General features: G+C 37.3%; 1 protein-coding gene across 1 annotated transcript in view; it reads right to left on the bottom strand.

The window, feature by feature from the left end:
- Positions 1-3,212: 3,212 nt before the first annotated feature.
- CUL2 (cullin 2) overlaps positions 3,213-24,512 on the bottom strand; it is a 125,213-nt gene continuing 103,913 nt past the window's right edge. Inside the window, exons 17-21 of the mRNA XM_006871242.1 lie at positions 15,198-15,264; positions 8,907-9,109; positions 6,805-6,906; positions 5,175-5,291; positions 3,213-3,827 (exon numbers count right to left, since the gene is read on the bottom strand). Coding sequence (XP_006871304.1) covers positions 3,696-3,827; positions 5,175-5,291; positions 6,805-6,906; positions 8,907-9,109; positions 15,198-15,264 — 621 coding nt within the window. The 3' untranslated portion in view covers positions 3,213-3,695. The remainder of the gene's footprint in view (positions 3,828-5,174; positions 5,292-6,804; positions 6,907-8,906; positions 9,110-15,197; positions 15,265-24,512) is intronic.

Below are 24,512 nucleotides of genomic sequence, written 5' to 3'. Positions count from 1 at the left end.
ACACACCCTGTATAGCGTTTCTGATGCTCTAAATGTTTACCAGAGTGGAGTCTCATCTTTCTCCTGGAGCAGCTGGTGGATTCAAACTGCTGACCTTGCAGTTAGCAGCCCAACTGGTAAGCCCTACATAAACAGGGGTCTTTATCTCAGCTTAATTTGATTCCTTTGTTTTTAGATAAACTTTATTAACACAGAAATCTTCAATTAGACCATCTCATCATCACTGTTTCCGCTCTTTTGCCCATGGTCCACAACCAACAGCCCACAGAACAAGGATTTTTCATGTTGACACCTTGACTTTGCAGTTGTTCAACCAAGACTTTGTCCTAGAAGCCAAAAATTACAAGCTGAATAAATTACCCATTGCTACACAACAGCTCAAAATATGCAAAAATAACAAGTTTTGCTTAAGAGTAGCACTGTGAAATAAATGGTTTAGAGCTGAACGTGTGAATATAATACAAACAAATTCACAAATATCTTTTGCCACAAATTAGCTATGTATCAAGTCCCTTAAACATGTATAAGGGGGCTTCAAGAACTTTGGGAAATTTGAATAAAAAGATAATGGAATTTTTCAATGAGCTTTTTAAAGCTCCCCCATATACTTACAATATTCCAAATATCTTAAATAAACTAAAATATGAAGTATTTATTGTCACACTAGTTAGAAAAGCCATTTTATTCTTAAAAGTCAAGAGAAACTGTTATTATAAAATGAAGTTTTATCTACCTTAGATAGTTCTATGTATCTGCATTTACACCACACTGTATTAGGTCCACAGTTTTGACTAGGATTTAAACTCAGGTCCTACAATTTATAGCAATCACTCCCGGAAAAGATCCTTCATTTAGTTTCTTCATCTATGAAAGAAAGGCACATGTCTACTAAACAGGACTATCTGAATTAAAAACACCTGTCACAGAGCTTTAACTCAATAAAAGCTACAAAAAATTTACAGCAATTTTGTAGTATCCTAGCATATACATTATAAAATCATGTAAGGAAATGTTAAGTGCCGTTGAACTGGTTCTGACTCAGAGACTCTGTATAGGGTTTCCGAGGAACAAACCAACTTTGCAGTCCAGCACATTAACCCGCAGTGCCACACAGGAGTCCTTATAAGGAATAATCAGATATAAATAAAACACAAATCTCAAAGTGTCTGCTTTTGTTTACATTAAAGCAAGTTATAATAAAATATTCAACTAGATCCCAGTATAAATTCACACCTACATTATCAATTATAATACTTGGTTTCAAAGGGAGATGATAAAATGTCTAAAGCTTGTGTGCTGTCTGGCACACAATATAAATTTACACATTAACTACCTCATTATTAACTTTATTTAACAAACTTTGCTCACATAATTTTTGTTTTCAGAAATACTGTAGAAAACTTTTCCTGCTCCGTTTTGTTTTCATTTATTTATTCGTCCACTTGGGTGTTGCACAACAGGGCTTCAAGTCTTTAGTGACAACTGCAATTACCTACCTAGTCTGACAAGATTGTCACTGGCCTCTTTTTATTCACAAGTACATCTTAACGTTTCATTTCTGCTAAGACAGGGGAAAGATATAAAGAAAACTTGCATCGGTCATATCTGCATATTCCAGCACGGCGTTTTGTCCGTTTTTAGACATATTTTCTTGACAAGTAGATAGCAGGATAAATAGAAATTAGTGTATCCCTTTCGTGACCCATTGAACATTGAGCCAGCTACATTTTCCACCTAGGGGGTTTACTGGGAAACTGGCCTCTCACTTTGAGTCTATGCTGCCATCTGGTGGGGACCTGTGTAACCACATGAATGTGAAGAAATCGGCTTCATCCTACCAATCCCAGCAGTACCAGGAACACCCTTCAGGTATGTGTCCCATGAATTTCATCAAAATCTATACTATCTAAAGAAAAGAATTTTTGTTTCATGCCATTCAAAAAGACTTCCGTTGCTAAAAACACATGGTTTCAACAAAAAATTCAAAGCAGAAAATAACTTGGTCTTAAAAGGATTGACATTTATAAATATATATTTTAAAAGAATAAATGTGGAAAATTTTATCAACAAGTTATTAAAACAAGGGTTTGTTTTTTGACAGTAAATGTACAATACTCTATTATATCGTTTGCCATTCTCTCTTCTTGGAAAAAAAGGTAAAATAAATACAGTGTATAAGTCATTATAACCTAAGAAGATGTTTAAAGCATGTAAGAGACATGAGTTAGAAAACTGCAATCGAACAAACCAAACTGTAAAAGTCATCTCTGTAATAAGAAAAAATTGAATGTCGACTGTGTATTAGGAATTATATAGTTACTGCATTCCATAGCTGCAGGTGGGATTTTTCTTAGGTATTGATAATGTCATTGAACTTAGTTTTTGTTTTTTAAGGCTCTACTGTTAGAGAGACAAAAACTGAGGTATTACAAGCAAAATAATTTGGAATATACTGAGCAATGTAAAAGCTTTTATAAAAAGTGTGTATATGTAGGATGGCTAGACAAATAATAAACATGGTATTAGATCCAAGTACGTGAACACTTGAACTGCTAACATGTATAGTAATGGAATTTCTTGTTCTGCTTCCAGCGTAATGCACTGCGCAGATTAACAAAGATCCACAGGCTGTGCATTGCTAAACACACCAGTGAATGACTGCATCTAGTCTCTCTGAAGTGTTAAAGAAAGAAGGTGGCGACGGAGTATTAAGTAAGAAAGGAAAACATTGGTATCACAAGATGTCCTTCGACTCAAAGAAAGGTAAAAAGACAAGACAATAAATAGAGCTGTGGTATTAACGTATATTAGAATTAATGTATTATGAGAACAGAAATGACAACTTTTGAATGAAAAGCCTTTTCTGTGCCAGATATGAGGTCCCCACATATTCCCCTTATACTTTGTGTACATAGAACATCACCAGAAACTCTTGATGAAATTAAACCTTCAATATTCAGTCATATCCAATGTAGTTCTAATCTATAAAAATAAAGCATTGTTTATGTTGAATGTATTTTCTTATACATTCAGGAACAATAATCCAGACATTTTTCATGTAGAATTTAAGAAGGCTTAAAAGCGAGTTAAACCATTCAGATAAAAAGGTAACTAAAGCTGTATTACCTACTTTGATGACTCACCAATATTTATATATAGAATTTCACAGTCAACCGGACATTCCATCCACATAAAAAAAAGCATTCTATTTCTTTCTTTATTTTTTTTTTATTTGACAAGCAGCAATATCATGTTTGTCATTTTAATGTAGATACAATTATTAGGTTATCTGTCTTATTACAGTATTTAGTTGTTGTTGTTTTTTTAATTTTATGTCCTTTAAGATACATTAAAAAAAAAAACAAAAACAAAAACAAAAACAAAAAAAACCCACATCAACTGCAAACGTGAAGGGGAGAAAAAGCATGGTACCTAACCCAATTTCCACATTTCAGCAAAACGGCACTCATTCTTTTAATAAAGTTTTAAGAAATGTCACAATGACATGAGCTTGAAATATCTATAGGCATTTTCCTTGACGCTCATGACGTGGCACTGGTGATGTTGTAAACAGCAGAAAAACAGGGGCTGCCAAATGACCAATGATGGAGGCACAGGCCTGCTTTTTCCCACAGGAACACCCCAAATGGTGATGGCAACGATCTTGTCACACCCACACATGAAGGGGTGCAGCATCACGCTACATAACTGTATTCATCTGCAGATGCTTGGCTGCGTTCAATGTACTGTTTGTCTATTAGCACTTCAATACACTTCTTAATCATGCTGATACTGGGATTAAACCTGGCTCGAGACTGGCTAATCACCTGTGTGAAAAGAAATGGATGTCATAAATCTCTTACAAATTATCACTTTTTATCAATCAGCTACTGAAGAATCTCAAAATTTATTGAGGTTTCAAACAAAGCAAATCCACATAAGAAACGGATGCTTAAAATAACAATACTACTACAGCTAACCCAACAAAATTATCTAAATAATGACCATGATATATATATACTCACATAGCCTATAAATAAGTCAGTGCTCTGGTAGCGTAGTGGTTATTAATCGAACTACTACCCTCAGGGTCAGCAGTTCGAAACTGCGGGAGAAAGATGAGGCTTTTCTGCTCCCGTAAAGATTTACAGCCTCAGAAACCCTGTATTGGGTTGCTATGAGTCGGAATCAACTCCACGGCACATAACAACAACCATGAACAATATCAAACTTTGAAAATGTAGCAGGGAGTGCACACAGGGAGCAGGAGGGAGTATACAGAGGGAGCGGCAGGGAGTATACGGAGGGAGCGGGAGGGAGTCACTGAGACTGATTCTAAAGTGCTGTCACACAAATCACAATTTCTCAAGGAATCAGCCTAACAAGTCCTAAGCCAGGTCTTCTATGTATGTTATCAATACTATTGTATACGTTTCTTTCAGTAGATGTTCATGTAACATCCTACTCATTTGCCTATCATTTCAATAATGAATTTCTCCTCAATTATACGGTAGCACGAGACCTGTTTTGTTTTGTCCTGCATTATGCCTATCCCCAGTGACTAGTATGGTGGTGGTGGTGATTCTGACTCACACAAACCCTGTGTAAGGTTTCTAAGGTTGTTGTTTACAAAAGCAGAAAGCCTCATTTTCTCCCGTGGAGCAGGTGGTAGATTCGAACTGCTGACCTTGTGGTTAGCAGTCCAACAAGTAACACCACCACCAGGGCTCCTTGGTGACTAGTATTGTGATTGATAAGTGCTGTTGAGCCGGTTCTGACTCATAGTGACCCTGCATGGAATTTCTGAGGACCAGCTGGTGAGTTTGAACCACTGACCTTACAGTCCAATGCTTGATCTCACAGCACCAAACCAGGACTCCCTAATAGATGGAAGGTACTTGTATACACATGAATGAATAAATATTTGATGTGGTCAGTCTTCTTCAAGAAGTTCCAATGAATTGGTGAGGTTTAGATCTTTAAATTTACGCCAAATCAAATCTGAATATACTACTAAAAACTTTGAGTTCCGTTTTCATTAAGTTACGAATAATTTCTTTTTGATATGTAGAGATATTATTTCTGTCTGATCACTTAAGAAAAAGCAAATCTAATGCACACACTGAAAATGTACACCACCCCAAGAAGTGTTGAGGCCACATCTCCCCCTTTACCTCTTGAATAAGAGCATTATGACGAAGCACTTTTCGCGCTTTCATGATACGAACTATAGCAGCTTGGAGATACATTTTCCGGTCCTCATCTACAGCACTTCTAGTCTGCTCCATTTCCTGTTGTACAAGGGGAAAGATTAGAAAAGGAGACATTATCAAGTCACTGACTTCTTTTTAATTAATTTAAACAAGTGAGGTCAAATAACTCTCCAGTTAGAATCTAGCATCAAATTAGCTAGTTATGATGTTCCCAATATCACAAAGTATCATGTGCAAGTATCAAAAAGTATTTAATTTCTAAGGTAAAGTTGGAAGTTAGCTCTATTGTTAATATAAATAGGCAATAAAATAGGACTGAAATAACAGACTAATTTTAAAGACCATTGTTTAATCAAGGATGACAAACTCTTTCAGATAAGGTTGTACCAAGTGCAGCTAGTTGGCTACAAGGGCAGACTGGATCAGGTTTCAAAGGAAATGTTGGGAAGGATCCTAACTGGTTCAAGTAGAGAAGTCAGGAAGGATGGGCCACAAAGGCTCATCTCTGTAGAGTTCAAAGAAACACAGAAATAAGGCCGTATCAATAGGCATTTCATGACAGCTTTTGAAAGATTAAATATGATTCATATCTATTACAAGTTACTATTCACTAGCTTGGAAAAAGTAAAACCATGACTATATTAGGTTTCAAATGTAATGGCAATGAATTAATGTTTGTCTCCCCCATAGGGTAAGTTTTGAGAGAGGGCCTAGCATATTGTATACCTTCACATCCTGCACTGAACCCAAGCACAGGGTGGCACAAAGGAAGTAATCAGGAAACTTCAGTGATATGAATAGCTTATCCCTCAAAGCAATAATCAACTGCTGGTTTAAAGGAATCACCAGCAGCGTATGTTCATTACTCAAACTGTAGCTCATCTAGTGGTTTGTTTGAAATGCAGAGTCTTGGGCCCCACTCTAGACCTATTAAATCAGAATGTGCATGTTTAATATGACTCCCCAGGTGATTTATTAGCACATTAAAGTATGAAAAGCATTTTTTCTACATGCCTACCATTCTTTGAAAGAAATTGTCAGTATAAATTTCTCTTAGTCTAGTACATGAAAAGAGTCCCTGGGTAGCACAGTTAGGTGTCCAACTAAAAGCAACAACTGGCAGTTCTGAACCTACCTAGGAGGAACCTTGGAAGACAGGTCTGGCAATCTGATTCTGAGAAGCCGGAACCCTGAAAACCCTATGGAGCAGGCTTACTTTTGCACACATGCATGAATTGGAATCAGCTCAATGCAACTAACAACAATCAGTGAAAAGAAAATATACAAAGAGATTATATTACTTCTCAAGACAAGACTTCCTAGGTAGAACGCAAAGCAAAGTGACACATTTTAATACAATTTAAGATAAAACATAACTATCCTACACCTTTTTCCTTAGATCATCATCACTACTTTAAAAAAAAAAAAAACTGGCAGAGATTTTAATGTTTATTAGGTTAGTAAATGCCAAGAATTAGCCAGAAAAGATGTGCTGTCACAGGGTATGATGTTTCACATCATGTCAATGTTACTATTTGTAAACTATAACACTTCAGTATTTACCAAAGAAATGACATGGAAGAGGACTTGCCTGTGGTGTATCTTTCTGCATCGATGTAGTAATTTTAAATTTTGTTCTTTTACTGCTGAAGTTCATATTTAATGAAAATGATGATTCTACGTCAATGTCTTCCTATATTAAAAAAATCACAGCTTTATAGAAAATAGTGTCATCATATAAGAACTTGCTGCTAACAATATATAATGAGAGTAAACAACCAAGCAAGAATCCTAAACTCTCCTAATACTTAAATTACAAACGTTTAGTTTAAGAGAAAAACAAACAACTATTTACTGTCAAACAAACAAACAAAACCAATTGTTTTCTAACGTTACATTTGCCAGGATTTCAATCAGTTTGGATTTTATGAATAATCTAATTTCTGGTCCAGCTATTGTATTATATATATTACGTTTAGGATTAAAAAAAAGAGTTAATCTCCTTAAACAATTTAAAAACTAAAGAATTTATCAACTTTTATGAAATACCAAGGTTCATAATTATTCCATCATTCTCCATTTTGAAAAAAAAAAAAACAAAACCCTGAACAATCATGTTGAAAATGTTGCAAACAAAATAGCCTCTGACTCCAGCTGAGAGCTGTTTTTCACATGGTTCAGAAGCACCCTTTCACCTTGACCCTGGGGCGATTTGGATAGGGTTTACCCTTCAGTCCACGCTCTAGTCATTCTGTAAGGAAGAGCAAGTGCCTTTTCCTCAAGCTCAAGTCACTAAATACATTTTTAGAATCACAACTTCTCGATCAGTCTGAGAAAGCCACTCATAGTACATCGTGGAGCATCCCAGTCTGCAGGATCAAGAAGCACTCGGCAGAATCATAAGCAAATGCTTAGCATGCAAACAAGCAGCCTTGATTTTTACTTTGCAAATTTCTGGACTGAAAAAATAACATGTTTTATAGAAAGTAAAATTAATACCTATTAGGCACTAGGGTACTCCAGAATTTAACATGTTAAGACTCTGGAAGTCAGAAAAAGTAATAATTTCTCAAAATTCCAAAAGGCATGGTTTGAACTAAAGAACAGATGCCGTTTGTAGCTGTTTGATTATGATCTATAAAATGCCAACATAATCTGATGATGTCAGCAAAAAGAACTGACGAGAGAAATTGCAGGCTCTATCTTCACCAAAATAAACATGAAACAGTTATTGTATTTTCAATATATAATAGAAATAGAAATTTTCTTTTAGGCACAATAATTGGAAACAGGATATTTAATCCATATTTAGTACTTTCCTAACCATGTAAATATCAAGATATGGTATATAAAAAAAAAAACTTAATCCAACTACCAATAAAAAGTTTAAAAATAAATGAACATTAGAAAGAAAAAGGTATGTCTGTAATTCTCATGATGGCTATAAAAACATCAAAACACACATTGTAATGATTTTAGTCCTGAAATTAGAGGAGATGGAATGATACATTTTAAGTATAACTACAAATAGGTGTAATTATTGACATCTTAGAAGAAAGATATGAGAGGTTTCTAAACCTATTTACAAAACCAACAGGCTGCCATTTACTATTATGGAACTATGTAATTTAATTTCAACTAAACATATAAAGAGTCCTTATGTGGGCAGAGTTAATACACTCAGCTGTTAACTGAAAGTTTGGAGGTTCAAATCCACCAAAAGCATCTCAAAAGAAAGGCTTGATGATCAACTTCTGAAAAGTTAGCCATTGAAAACTCTAGGGAGTCCAGTTCCATTCTGACACACAGTGTCACCGTAAGTCAAAACTGGAAGAGACGCAAGCATTTAAACACATGGAAGATTTCTGATAAGCTACTTTTAAAAATCCAGTTCATCAGCATCCTCCCAATGTTCATTTTCTTTCCATTTTTTAGTAAAATGCTGCAGTACAAGAGAACTGATCGTTAAACTACAAAAGGCATCTATATAGGCAGTAAATCGCACAGCATTCCCCAGGATTCCTCAAATTCAGAGCTATAAAGTCTGCACTAGGTTTGTATAGTTGCTTCAGCTGTTTTATAAAGTACAAGAAACATTAACAATGACAACCTTACTATGAAAACTGAACTCCCCATGAAACAGCACTCATGTTTATAACTAATGTGTAAACTCCTTGAAATAGTTCTACAAACCTTTTCTGAATCGTGGTTAATCATTTTTACATCAAGCAAAGATTTGATGGTTTTTGTCAGTTCCTTTTCATTCATCTGAGTGCTGTCTTGAAGTTCTTTATAGCTGACAGTCTCACTGTTGTTAAAGGCAAGAAGAACTGCCATTTGGTATGTTGTGACCATGGCTACGTACGGTTTGCCCAAATAGTTCATTTTAACTTCACCTATAATTAAAATTGACAGTAAACTGACCATTCAAAGAAACATTTCAAAATTACTTCAGCAATAATTATTTCAGATATCTTCTCCTAAAAGAGGGAAATGGGAGACTTATTAAACTGCTGTGAGCACTTCTGCTAACATGTAATAGTTTGTTTCTTTTGCCCCCTCCCCCCGCCCACTCATTCCTGCCTCCCCCACCCCCTGCTTTCTGGGTGAAGAGGAAGTTTTGAGCATGTAATGTAAATTAGGGTTAAACTAACATAACCTTTACTTGTAGGTTTAAACCTTGTCTTAGCTATTATTGTTGTCGTGAAGTGCCATCGAGTCAGTTTCAACACACAGTGACCCTGTACAGGATCTCCTAGGAGTGGATGGTAGGTTTGAATCACTGACCATTGTGATTAACAGTCCAGTGTTTATTCTACACCACCACACCTGGATCCCTTATATATTATTTTGTTGTTGTTAAGTGCCGTTGAGTCAGTTCTGACCCACAGCGACTCTGTATAAAGTTTCCAAGGAGCAGCTGGGTGAGCTTGTACCACCGACATTGCTGTTCAAACCAACTATGCAGTCGAGTGCGTTACTGCAGAGCCTCTATTACTAACAGGGTAAATACTTACAGAGGAAGGGTCGGCAACATAGAAGAAGTTGGAAGGAGGAGGAGAAATGGACAAGACGAAGGAGAAGGAATGACAGCCTGTTACCCATCAACAACTTCATGTGCTCTCTACATGTAGTCTAACCTCAGGTAAGGTTCAAGCATAGCAAGGTCTACAAGCAGACTTAAAATACTACAGTTTTACAACTGTAACATAGCTATCCTGGGAAGACAGCAGCAGGATACTGCCACAATGAAGAGCTTATAACAAACAGTATGACAAAATATTATTATAGACTCTGTAGTCTCTAAGTGGTCTACTTAAAAATAACAAAAAACCAGAAAACAAATAATGAAAATTAAAGAACTGATTCCTAACGCATATAGCTGTGGTTTAGTGATTACAGCAAACATACACACACAGACACACACACAGACACACACAGACACACACACAGAGAACTTGCATTACTTGCCTTGTAAATGGATCATAAACTGAATCAGCATGAGATTTAGTTTTAAAGTTCTAACTTTTAAGTCAACGGAGTTACATTTCACATGAATTTACTCCAGAGACTGTATTTTTCCTGTTGGTAATAATTAGTAACCTTGTTCAAGAGTTTATGCTTCTTTTATTTGTGTAATTAAAGATTTTGAAGGCTAGAAGTCAATTTATTATCTGTCATCAACCTAATTAATCTCTTCCAGCAAAATTTTCTTTAAAGAAGAATGTCAGCTAATAATGTTGAGGAAATGACAGAGTATCTTGTAATCAGTAAAGAAATGATTAATTCAACCAAGGATCACCAATGGATGCTAAAACCATTAAGTAAAGGTGTTCCAGCAACAGGGTACTCATGAAACCCCAGGCCACCTAGTTGAAAAGAGAAAGTCAACAACTGGTTGTCACCACCTTAAGGGATCAAATTTTGCGAACTGCAACGTCAGCAGTTCAAAACTACCAGCTGTTCCTCGGGAGAAAGATGAAGCTTTCTGGTCCCGTACAGATTTACACCCTCAGAAACCCTGTACAGGTTTGCTGTGAGTCAGAACCGACTCCACAGTACATCACAACAACAACAACAAAGCATAATCAAGGAACTCTGGTGGCTTAGTCAGTTATGCCTTGGACTGCAAACAGTAAGGTCAGCAGTTCGAATCCACCAGTCACTCCTTGGTAGAAAGATGAGCTTTCTGCTCCCATCTAACAGCCTCAGAAACCCTACACAGGTTCATTATGAGTCAGAACTGACCCAACAACAAAGTGTTATCAGCTCGTTGAGTTCATTTCTCATCTTTTTGCACTGACACAAATAAAACTTATCAATATCTAGACCATGGAACAATTTCCAGGTACTGTGTTTGTAGCTCTTCATCAAGTTGTCCTCCCAGCACATTTCTATTCAAACTTCCAGTCATCATTCTAGTGGAATGCTCATGCTTTCTCCCACTCAGTATCTTTGTCACATTCAGTATAGTACATTGTTGCTGTTGCCAAGGGCCGCTGAGTGGATTTTGATTCACTGTGTCCCTGTACAGGGTTTCCTGGGAGAGATTCGAACTGCCAACATTGTGTTTAACATCCAGTGCTTATCCTACCATGACACACCAGGGCTACATCATAGATTCTTGAAGTACACTTACCTCCACTGATAATAGTCTCTCACCACTGTTTTTTGCTTAACATGGCTAAATCTTACTAATCCCTGAAAACGCAATTTTAATGTTATCTACCAAGAAGCCTTCCCTTGCCACAACCTGCCTGCCACCACCATTCTATATGATAACAGCTTAGGTTTGCCTCTCCATCACAACATTCAAACTACTGCAGGATAATTGCTTGCTTACTCGTCTTTCCTTCCACTAGCAGTGAGCTTTCTGAGGGCGGAGGCTCCATGTTTCTATCTGCATACCTGGTACTTAGAAGTTCTTAGAACACAGATGTTCTTTGAGTTGATAAACGATGCATTTAATCAAGTCTCAGATGAGAAAACAGGCTCAGAGAACTTTCTCAATGTTACACAGCTAGTAAATGGTGAGCTAGTATTTAACCTGAGGTCTTCCGACTTTAAATCCTTCCAAATACCACTGTATATTTGTATCTTCAACTGTTGATAAAGACTAGTGACTTACGTTACTTACAAAAAAGCAAATACAACGAATAAAGCTGTTTCTTGGGTTTCAATGAAGTGAAGTATAGAAATAAACAAGTAATACGTAATTCTGATTATATGTGAAATAGGAGTAATGAGGGTTTTCTAGAAAGAGAAATGTGACTGATCAGCTGAGGATGAAAGGCAACCTTCTTAAGCAGTCTTTGAGTTTTAAGAGCAGTGCAGGCTCTCCACACAAGTATCTTCAGTATGGAGGGTATCTGATAACCTTTTGTTAAATGAATAAATAAAAAACAAAACAAAAACTCTACAGAACAGTTTCATTGATAGATTGCAAGTTTTTCCAGTGCCTTTCAAGAGTCAAAGTAAGAAACAATGTATTTACAAAGTCATTATCTCTTTTCCTAAAACAGAACTATTTGGCTTTAATTCTCTCTCTCTCTCTCTCTCACACACACACACCTAAAACAAGACAAAACAAACAAACAAGATCCAAAACTAGATTGGAAACTACTATAGTTCTAAAACAAATTAAGAAAATTGCTGCCTTTCAAGCCAACCTTGAATGGCAAAAACTATGCACTGTCTTTTTACCTTCATAGAGTGAGATGCTGAACACCAAAAAAATGAACCCTTCAAAAAATACCCTTTTTTCTAGATTTATTATTACTGAAGCAATGAGAATAGACAACATAGCTTAATCAATATTCAGGGCAGGTTTGTAAAAATAAACTACATTAAGATTTATTACTGAAATTTAAAAACGTTTTGTTTATTCCCCCTCTTAAAAATCAACTGTATGAACTAAATGAGAGTAGAAAACATTCACAATGTGTCAATTACAAGGTCACGTATTAAGTGAAGAGTTATTAAGAATATCAATATGCACCTCTTCACAAGGGGGCTTCTAAAGTTCACAGAAAAATTCCATTCTTTCCACTCTTATTTCTCCATAAACTTTTCGATACCCCCCACTATTTCACAAAATTCTGAAAAAAGGTAAAAGCCCCAATTGGTTCACTAAGAACGTTGTTGTTGTCGTTAAGTGCCGTCGAGTTGAGTCAGACCCATAGCTACCCTGTATAGGGTTTCCAAAGAGCAGCTAGTGAGTTTGAACCACGTTGCAGTTCAAACGACTTTGCTGTCTGACAGCGCCACTCCAGAACTCCTCAATAAGAATAAGCCTCTACAAATAATAAGACTGTACTATGGTGCTGTGGGTTCATGGAAACCCTAGACAGGGTCTCTATGGGTCAGAACCGACTCAATGGCACGTAACAACAACAACATCATAACCAGCCATCATATTCCAAGGTGTACAACAGTCAAATAAATGGCAAGTATTATTGGAGGTGTCCTGGTATGGCACTGTGGGTTAATGTGCTGAACTACAAAGTCAGTTTGAACCACAAGGTTGGCAGTTCAAACCCACTAGCTGCTTCTCGGAAACCCTATACAGGGTCACTATGGGTTGGAACTGACTAAACAGCACTTAAAAACAACAACGTAGTTTTACTGGACGAAATTTCTCTTTCGAAGGTAAATCAAAAAATATTGCTACAAAATCATCGCATCCTTTATTAAACAAAAATATCAAAACATGAATCTACTGCTTCTTGACATATTTTCCATCTAGATCTAGACACTTCTGAAGACAATGTTTCCATCTACTTAACCCTTTCCAGGAGTCCTGGTTATGCTGTAGGTTAATGCATCAGTCCGCAAAGCTGTTTGAACTGCAAGGTCGGCGGTTCAGCTCACCAGCTGCCCCTCAGAAACCCTACATATGATGGCACTTAACAACAACAACCCTTTCCAGGAGCATTCTGCATTCTGCATTTACACCACATCAAAAGCAGTTTTAGTATCCTCAAGGGACTCAAATCATGTCCCTTTGACATGTTCTTTGAGTTTAGAGAACAAAAAGAAGTCGCAAGGTTCAATGGAGGGTGGATGAAGTAAGGTTTCCCAACCAAATTCTCCAAAGGCAGCCCTTGCTCCCCTTGAAGAATGAGCATATGTGTTGTGATGTAAAGACACTCCTTGGCACAGCTTTTCTGGCCTTTTCCTTACTGAGACAGTTTGCCACTTTCTTAAAACTTCTTGCTAAACCCTGATTGGCTGGTGTCCTTTAAGAAAAATCTATCAAGATGACAAAAACCAAATCAGCATCACCTTCTAAGCTAACCTCTCTGCCTTGAATCTACCTGGCCCAGCAGATTCCCTCAGAAGCTATTCTTTTGACTGGACTGCATTTTTAAATGATCCTACAGAAACTCAAACAAGTATATTATTGAGAGAACTTGTCTACAGCCACTGCTGATGGTAGAGACATGCTCAAACATGTTTTGTTTGGGGAAAACCTGTGCATGGATGAACAGGAACCCTAGCAGCAATACTTCTAGACTTACTCTCATGCGTGAATAGACAGAAAAAACTAATGAGGGTTATGACAACTAATGCAATTTTAATGTTACTGTACCATTTCTAAGAGACATAAACATACATACTCTTGCATTCTTAGCCAAAAGGACAGTTCATTCAGTGTACATTTCAAAGCACAACTTTAGCAAAAGTGAGAAAACTTAAATATTTGTTTTGACCAATACCTTCAGGCAACTAACAGCAATGGTATCCTCTATCATTATTCAGGTATTAACTCTACCATCAATAAGTAGACTCCAATATTCCAGAAAGAGGCAGAGGAAATGATGAGAGTCTGATTACATTTATTTTCTGAACTGGAAATTATTGGAAATTGAGACTTTCTGGGAAAAACATTTACTAATGCAGTTCATTACAGTGCTACAAATAAAAATCAAGAGGTTATGTTTCCTTACGATGTTATAAGCTAAGGGAATCTCTGAGACTATGCAGCAAACTAGAATAAGCTACTAGGAGTATGTGACTTACCAAGTTTGAGTTTCTACTTAAAGTTTCTAATGTCTAAAAAAAGTAATTTTCTATAGAATGGAATAAATTATAGAATTTAGAAATTTTCTATTAAGCATTAATGCTATGGTTGTGGTTGTATGCCATGGAGTCAGTTTTGACTCATACGATCCTATACAGGATTTCTGAGGCTGTAAATCTTTACAGGAGCAGAAATCCTCATCTTTCTCCCAAGGAACGGTTGGTAATTTTGAACTGCTGACTTTGAGGTTAGCAGCCTAATTCATAACCACTACACTATATAAAATGCTGTTAAAATGTTCTGCACTAGAATTTCATCTCTTGTCTAATGGTCACCAGAAAGAGAAATGGAAGAGAAAAGGTTAAAAGCTGTAATTAAACTATAGGGATTTTTCCAAATTACTAACATAATCAAACCAAAGTAAAACTTCATTAAACCACATAGAGTTGAATATATTTTACCTGTACAGAGATAATGTAACCATGTCAGTTTCCTCCCACTGAAATGTTGGCTATAAAATAATTCAAACTGTGAAAAAAAAAAAAAAGAAATTATTTTTAGCAATTATAAATTAGTTTGATATTGCTATGCTACAAACATTTTTCTAAAATAGTTCACATTAGAAAGGGTATTGTAGCCCACCTGGTCTACCTGCTCATTGTAGACACAAGAAGCCATATCCATGCAGTCCCTGGCCAAGACCATACAAATATTATAGTAGCTCTTTGCACCCACAATTTTGTCTAGGGTTTTTTCCAGTTAACCAAAGCTATGCAAACTTGACTTTTCATATAACTCCAGAAATGACATAGTGATTTCCATTTTTGCATAATATTAACATTAATCTTTGGTGTTGTCAACTGCTGTCACATCAGCTACAACTCATTGCGACCCTGTATAGGGTTTCCAAGGAGCGATTGGTAAATTTGAACCACCAAACTTGCGGTTAAGCCAACCATCAGGTCCAGTGCTTATCCTAAGCACCACACTAGGACTCCAATACTAGGTTTTATAAATACTAATTACAGAACAAAATGTCATCAAACACATTTCCATATGAAAATATAAATATACTTCCATTTCTAATCTATTTACCAACATATAACTTTTCTAAGAAGTCCTGGTGTGACACTGTGGGCTAATGCGTCAGACTGCAAAATCATTTGAATTGCAAGGTCAGTGGTTCAAGCTCACCAACTACTCCTTGGAAACCCTATACAGGGTCACTATGGGTCAGAATCAACTTTATGGCACTTAACAACAACAATGACAACCTTTACTGCAGTGACAAGCTGATTAATATTTGCATGGTTACCTGTCAAGTGAATTCTACAATTTACCTTCCACATTTATTAAAAAACTACAAGGTTTAAGAGTACTTTGGATAATCTTTATTTATTATAATGGTGGTGGCAGTGGTGGTGTGCTGCAGAGTTGGTTCTGACTCACAGACACCCTGCGTAGCGTTTCTGAGGCTGTAAATATTTACAGGGAAAAAAGCCTCAGCTTTCTCCCAGGGAATGGCTGATAGTTTTAAACTGCTGACCCTAAGGTTAGCAGCCTGACTCATAACCACTACACTCTCAGAGCCCCTTATAGTTATTGTAAAAGTGAATAATTAAATTTACATTCTATTAATAGTTTTAAAAATTTAAACACTTTTCCCTAAAGTGAATTGTGTAACTGTAGTAGCTCAGTCCAAAGCATAGTTTGTCTTTAAAAGAGCTCGTATATATTAAATATATATGTTGCTGTTGTATTTGTTGTGTACCATCAAGTCAGTTGCAACTCAAAACAATCCTGTAAAGGGTTCCCAAGGGGATGGTGGGTTTAAACCGCCAACCTTGCAGTTAGCTTTTCAGTGCTGATCATATAATGACATACCAGGATTCCTACATATTATTTAGTAAATATGATCTACAGTAAGAAAATGATCCTGAGTTGTGCCTCATTATTGCCTTCATTAATATGGACCAAATAGCAGTGGGTTTAGTTTTTGGTTTCTTGCCTTAGTTATCTGGTGCTGCTGTAAGAGAAATACTGTAAGTGGAAGGCTTTAACAAACAGAAATTTTAGAAAGTCTGAATTTAGGGGCCAGCCTGGGGGAACGTCCTGTCTCCTGACAACATCTGTAAACCCAGCATTTTTTGTAGATCTCCAGGTGTCTTGGCATCACTCCTCCCCAGGGTCTAGGACCCAGGACCTATTGATGGGCTCTGCTTTCAACTCTTTCTAAGTGGTAGTAGGTCACTTTCTCTGCTTGTTTCTTTCTCTTTTGATCTCTTGTAAGATAAAAGGTGATGCAAACTACATCCCAGGGCATCTCCCCTTACAGCTGATCAAGACTGTCACCTGAGTAAGGGGGTTACCTCACTGGTAGAACAAACATAACCTGATCCTCATTAACAAACAGAGGTCAGGAGGTACAACAACAAATGGAAGGTAAATGTAAGATCACACCATGGCCTATTGTTACAACAGTGTGTAACTGCCAAACCACAGGGGACCTGGCCAAACTGACACACATTTTGGGAAGACACAATTCAGAATGGGAATGTAATTTTAGTAAGTGCTGCTGAGTTGGTTCCAACTCACAGCGACTCTGTATAGGGTTTCCAAGTTGCAAGTGGTGAGTGTGAACCGCCCACCTTATAGTTGAAACCAACCTTTCAGTCCAGTGCTTATCCTACAGCACCACACAAGGACTCCGGCATGATATACAATATGTAATACACCTAAAGCTTTTATTTGTATATCATACTTTACCTTTTCGACTGAATAATGCAATCGATAGAATCAATATTCCTTAGCAGTTTGTTCCAGTTTCACTAATTTAGAGCTGACACTTGTACAGCATATTTCCACGCTGATATTGCAGCATTCTCTTCTACCAGTAGAGCCACCAACCCCTTGATCACTAGAAAATGGCTGGCATATAGAATACAAAAGGATCCTCTAACTGGTTCTAGTCCAGACGAGAACAAGCAAAGTATGTCGGAAGGGAATTCTAGAAGTATGCTCTGACTAAAATCATGGGTTGTCAATAAAATTCCATTACTAGTAAACTATTATAAGAAGTTTGTGGACTAAAGCAATATAAACTCTCCCCCCCCAAGTTTTTATTATGAACTGAGAGTGATAGTTTACGGGGGAGAACATCGCTTTTACACTCATTGTTTCACTGCCATGATTACAATCTCCTCCGTGCAGCATCATTCAACAGTGTTTGCTTCTATTTTCTGTTTTTGTTTCTTTTTAAAATAAACCATGTTTAAAGTAAAAAGACAAACCTTAAAAGTATTCTTTATAAATTATCTAAGTGTAAAATGACCTTTAAGTTGTTGCTCGTAAACTATAAGACACATATTTCACTTCTTAGATTCTCAGAAACTAATAGTTTCACTAGAGTTTTACTGATAATATCTACGTAGCAAAAGAAAATACAGTTTTAGCCTTAATTTAAAATATCATTTAAAATACTTTACATAATCTACAAAGTCAAGGGGAAAAAAATATTCGGTTCCAAACGGGAATATTGTAAAATAATCTGTTATTACAATGACAAAAGTTGCACAAGTTCAGCTTATTGCACAATTAAATAATCAGCACCAATATACTTAACTTTCTCATTTTAAAGTAACTAATATTCAAGCTAAAAGAGGCATCTCAAAAATACTATTTGAGGTTAAAACTTAAACAGAACCTTGAGTATTTCCCACCTGGATTTCGAGACCACCTCAAGAATACATTAGATCCACTGAATACTAATGACCAAAGGCCAGATGAGTTGTAAGATGACATTAAGGACTTAATACATGAAGAAAACAAAAGGTCATTAAAGGGACAGGAGTGAGAGAGGAAAAAAAGACCAAGATGGAGGTCAGAAGAGACTCAGAAACTTGCCCTTGAACAGAGAGTAGCTAAAGCTAGTGGAAAAAATCCTCATGTAAAGGAGCTGAAGAAAAGATTGTTATTAGGTACCTTCGAGTTGTTTCTGACTCATAGCAACCGTATGCACAACAGAAGGAATCAATATTCTGTCCTGTGCAATCCTCATGACTGGTGCTGTGTTTGAAACCATTGTTGCTAACACTGCGCTGATTCATTGTGTTGGAGGTCTTCCTCTTTTTCACTGATTCTCTACTTTTCCAAGCATGATGGTGTCCTTCTCCAGGGACTGGTACCTTCTGAAATACGTCCAAAGTGCGAGACAAAGTCTCATCATCCCTGCTTCTAAAGAGCATTCTGGCTACACTTCCAAGACAAATGTGTTTGTTTTTCTGGCAGTTCATGACACTTTCAATATTCTTTGTCTACGTGATAATTCAAATGCATCAATTCTTCTCCAGTCTTCCTGTTCAACTTTCACATGCATATGACGCAACTGAAAATACCATGGCTTGGGTCAGGCACACCTTAGTCTTCAAACTGACATCTTTGCTGTTTAACATTTTAAAGAGGTCTTGAGCAGTATATTTGCATAATACAATTTGTATTTTTATTTCTTTTTTAACTTTCTGTTGTGAATTGTGAATGGGCGCACGGCGGCTCCCTATAACAAGCACTGGACTGCAGGCCCCAGGTCCAGATTTGAGCCCACCAGTCGCTCTGTGGGAGAAAGATGAGACTTTCTGTTCCCATGAAGAGCTTAAAGTCTCAGAAACCATATACAGGGTCCCTATGAGTTGGAACTGACTAGACTGTACTTAACTGTGAATTGAGTGATGGTTTAAGAAATAGATCATCAGTTCCACATTCAACAAATCACACACTTTGTGTCATTACAATGACTGCAATCCCCTCCATGTACCATCAGTTAACAGCCTTTACCTCTCTTCACTTTAACTCTTACACTCCTCCCTGTGTCTACCACTGCCATCATCTTTCCAGTGCCAACCTCTCTCTTGTAGTATATTGCATTCCCCATTACCCAAGTTAACATCCAATCCTCAAAGAAGAAATTTCTCTTCTCTCCCATCCCTGGTAGCCATAACAGAAGGTTTATTTTAGCAAGAATACCATTTCTTAACTTTTTAAAACAGCAGTCTCACACAATATTTGTCTTTCTGTGATTCACTAATCTCAGTCAGCATCATGTCCTCCAGGCTTATCCATGTTATGCTGAGTTGGGCAGATTCATCACTATTCTTCAACGTTGAATAGTATTCCATTGTGTGTATGGACCAAAGTTTGTTTAATCATTCTTCTGTTCACGGGCATTTAGGTAGTGGTTACAAATCGGGCTGCGAAGCTCATGGTCAGCAGTTTGAAACTACCAGCTGTCAAGCGGGAGAGAGATGAGGCGTTCTGCTCCCGTAAAGATTTACAGCCTCGGAAACCCTGTACAGGGTCGCTATGAGTCGGAACCAACTCCACGGCACATCACAACAACAATTTTTTTGTGAATACTGCTGCAAAGAATATGGATGTGCATCTATCTATTCCTGTCACAGCTCTTATTTCTTAAGGACATATACCAAGTAGAGGGACTGCTGGGCCATATGGTATTTTTATATCCAACTTTTTAAGAAGTGCCATTCCATTTTCCCACAGTGGCTACAACATTTTACAGTCTCAACAGCCATGTCTTTTGATTTCTTGACTGCTGTGTCCATGACTGTGATTGTGGATCCAAGCAAAGTAAAATCTTTGACAACTTCTATCTTTCTCCATTTATCATAATGTTATTTATTGATCCAGTGTAAGGGTTTTTGTCTTCTTTACACTGAGGTGCAATGCACACAGTATTTTAAGTCTTCTGAACTTTTAGCATGCAAGGTTGTGTCATCTGCCTATCACAGGTCAGTAAGAGTCTTTCTCCAATCCAGATGCCATGTTCTTCTTCATATAATCCAAATTCTCAGATTAGTTGCTCAGCATAGAGACTGAATAAGTATGGTGAAAGGACACAACCCTGATGTGTACTCCCTTTTCTGATTTCAAACCATCCTCTTATTTGTTCAAATGACTGTCTCCTGGTCTATGTACAAATTATCACTAGCACAACTATTCTGAAATTCCCATTTTTCTAATGTTATCCATAGTGTGTCATGATCTACACAGTCGAATGTCATTACATAGTCAATAAAGCAAAAATAAACATGTTTCTGGTATTCTCTGCTGTCAGCCAAGATCCTGCTGATGTGAGCAATGATATCTGTCATTCCATATCCTCTTCAGAATCTGACCAGAGTTTCTGGAAGCTCCCTATGTACTGTTGCTACTGTTTTGTAATTATCTTCAGCAAAATTTTGCTTTGCATGTGCTAGTAATGGTATTATTTGATGATTTCCGCATTCTGTTGTGTCCCCACTCTTTGCAATTGGGCAGAAATAGATCTTTTCCAATAGGCTGACCTGCTCCTGGAAATTCCTTGGAATAGATGAGCGCCTCCAGGGCTACATCACTTTGTTTCAAAATCTCAATTTGTATTCTGTCAATTCCTAGTGCCTTTTTTTTTTTTTTTTTTAAGAACAGCTTGGACTTCTTCCTTCACTATCATTGGTTCTTGATAACATGATACCTCCTACAATGAATGAATATGGACCAATTCTTTCTGGTACAGTGATTTTGTATTTTCCATCGTCTTTTCATGTTACCATCATCATTCAATATTTTGTCCACAGTAGCAATATGCAGATGATACAACCATGCTTGCTGAAAATGAAGAGGACTTAAAACATTTATCGATGAAGATCAAAGAGCACAGCCTTCGGTATGGATTACATCTCAATGTAAAGAAAACAAAAATCCTCACCACTGGACCAATAAACAACATTCTTACCAATGAAAAAAGATTGAAGTTGTCAAGGACTTCATTCTTCTTGGATCAACTATCAACACTCACGGAAGCAGCAGTCAAGAGATCAAACGACGTATTGCATTAAGCAGATCTGCTGCACAAGAAATTTTTTAAAGTGTTGAAGAGCAAAGATGTCAGCTTGAGGACTGAGGTGCGCCTGACCTAAGCCATGGTATTTTCAACAACCTCATATGGATGTGAAAGCTGGACAGTGAATAAGGAAGACCGTAGTAGAATTGATGCTTTTGAGTTATAGTGTTGGAGGGGAATATTGAAAGTGCCATGGGCTGCCAAAAGAACCAATAGATCTGTTTTGGAAGAAGTGCAGCCACAGTGCTCCTTAGAGGCCAAGATGGCCAAACTTTGTCTCTCATACTTTGGACATATTGTCAGGAGGGACCAGTCACTGGAGAAGGATATCATGTTTGGTAAGGTGCAGGGTCAGAGGAAAAGAGGAAGACCCCCAACAAGATGGATTGGCCAAGTGGCAGCATCGATGGACTCAAGCATGGCAACAATAGTGAGATTGGCCCAGGATCGGGCAGTGTGTTTCATTTTGCTGTGCATAAGGTCACTATGGGTCGGTGCCAACTTGATGGCACCTAACAACAACAATACTGTAAGTTGAGGCTCGAATATTTTTCTTCAACTTGAAAAATGTTGAGCCTTTTGTTGTTCTGACTCCAAGTCTTTCATATTTCATTATAATATTTGACTTTGTCTTCTTAAGCTGCCCTTTTGAAATTTTCTGTTCAGCTCTTTTCTCATTTCTTGTAGCTTCTCTATTTTTAAGAGCAAGTTTCAGAGTCTCTCTGACATTCCCTTTGCTATTTTCCTGACTTTTTGATGGCCTTTTACTTTCTTGTATGATGTTTTTGATGTCCTCTCACAACTCTTCTGGTCTTTTGTCATTAATGATGGTCTCTAAATTCAGATGGGATAGACCCAAGGTCATATTTTGGCTCTCATGGCCTTGTTTTAATTTTCTCCAATTTCAGCCTGAACTTGCAAATGAGCAATTTGATGGTCTGTTCCACTGCCTGCGCCTTGTCTTGTTCGGGCTGATGTTGAGCTTTCTCCATTGTCTCTTTCCACACATGTAGTCAATTTCACTACTGTGCATTCCATCTAGTTAGGTTCTAATCTATAGTTGCCTTTTATGTTGTTGAAAGAAGGTGTTTTTGGTCTTGCAAAATCTATCACATGATCTCTACCATCATTTTTATCACCGAAGCCATATTTTCCAATTACTGATCCTTCCTCTGTTTCCAATTTATATATTCCAATCACCAGTAATTATCGATACATCTTGCTTGCATATTTGATCAATTTCAAACTGAAAATATTGGTAGAATTGTTCAATTTCAAGTTTTAATGGTTGCTGTGTAAATTTGAATAACAGTGGTATTAACTGGTCTTGCTTATAGGTGTATAGATATCATCCTATCACAACATTATACTTCAAGAGAGACCTTGAAATGTCCTTTTTGACGATGAATTATGACATCCCCCTTCAATTTGTCATTTCTGGCATAGTAAACCAGTAAGTGTCTGATTAAAAATAACCAGTAACAGTACATTTCAACTCACTACAGCCTTTGATATCAATCTTTATGTGTTCTATTTCACTTTTGAAGACTTCCAATTTTCCTGGATTCATACTTCATACATTCCTCATTCCAATTATAAATGGATGTTAGCAGCTATTTCTTCTCATTTTGTGTTATGGCACATCAGCAAATGAAGGTCTTAAAAGCTTAACTCCATCCATGTCACTGAGGTCAATTCTACTTTGAGGAGGCAGTTCTTTCCAATCTTATTTTGAGTGCCTTCCAACCTGGGAGCTCATCTTTTGGCACTGTATCTGACAATGTTCCACTGCTATTCACTAGGTTTTCAATGGCTAGCCATTCAAAGTTCTTCCTAGTCTGTTTTGCTCTAGTATTTTAAAAATCCTCATATGGTTGCAAAAACTGGACAATAAATAATTAAGACTGAAGAATAATTTCTGGCTTTGAGTTGTTGACAAGGAATAATGAATATACATACCATGAACTACCAGAAGAATGGAGTCCTGGTGTGGCGCTGTGGACTTATGCATCAGACTGCAAAGTCCTTTGAACTGGTGGTTCAAGCTCACTAGCTGTTCCTTGGAAACCGTATACAGGGTTGCTATGAGTTGGAATCGACTCAACGGCACTTAACAACAACAACAACAACAACAACAACAACCAGAAGAATGGACTTCTGGTGTGGCACTGTGGATCAGCACTGGGCTGTGAAACACATGATAGGCAGTTTAAACCCACCAGCGGCTCCTTGGAAACCCTTTATAGGTTCACTATGAGTCGAAACTGACTCAGTAGAACTTAACAACAACCATAAGAATGGAGTCCTGGTGTGGCATTGTGGGTTAATGTGCTGGACTGCAAAGTCTGTCTGAACCACAAGGTTGGCAATTCAAGTTCATCAACCACTTCTCAGAAACCCTATACAGGGTTGCTATGGGTTGGAACCATTTTGACGGCTCTTAAGAACAACTCTGGACCACTGGACCAATAAACAACATTCTTATCAACAGAGAAAAGACTAAAGTTTTGTCAAGGACTTCATTCTTCTTGGATCAACTATCAACACTCACAGAAGCAGCAGTCAAAAAATCAAATGACGTATTGCATTAGGCAAATCTGCGGCACAAGACCTTTTTAAAGTGTTGAAGAGCAAAGATGTCAGCTTGAGGACTAAGGTGCGCCTGACCCAAGCCATGGTAGTTTCAATAACCTCTTATGCATGCAAAAACTGGACAGTGAATAAGGAAAACCATAGAAGAATTGATGCTTTTGGAGGAGAATACTGAAAAGTGCCATGGGCTGCCAAAAGAATCAATAGCTCTGTTTTGGAAGAAGTGCAGCCAGAGTGCTCCTTGGAGGCCAGGATGGCTAAACTTCGTCTCTCATACTTTGGACATATTGTC

Source organism: Chrysochloris asiatica, unplaced genomic scaffold, assembly GCF_000296735.1.
Source record: "Chrysochloris asiatica unplaced genomic scaffold, ChrAsi1.0 scaffold00164, whole genome shotgun sequence".
NCBI classification, from domain to species: Eukaryota; Metazoa; Chordata; class Mammalia; order Afrosoricida; family Chrysochloridae; genus Chrysochloris; species Chrysochloris asiatica.
Note: the sequence above shows the minus strand (reverse complement) of the source record. Positions and strands in the feature narration are given on the sequence as shown.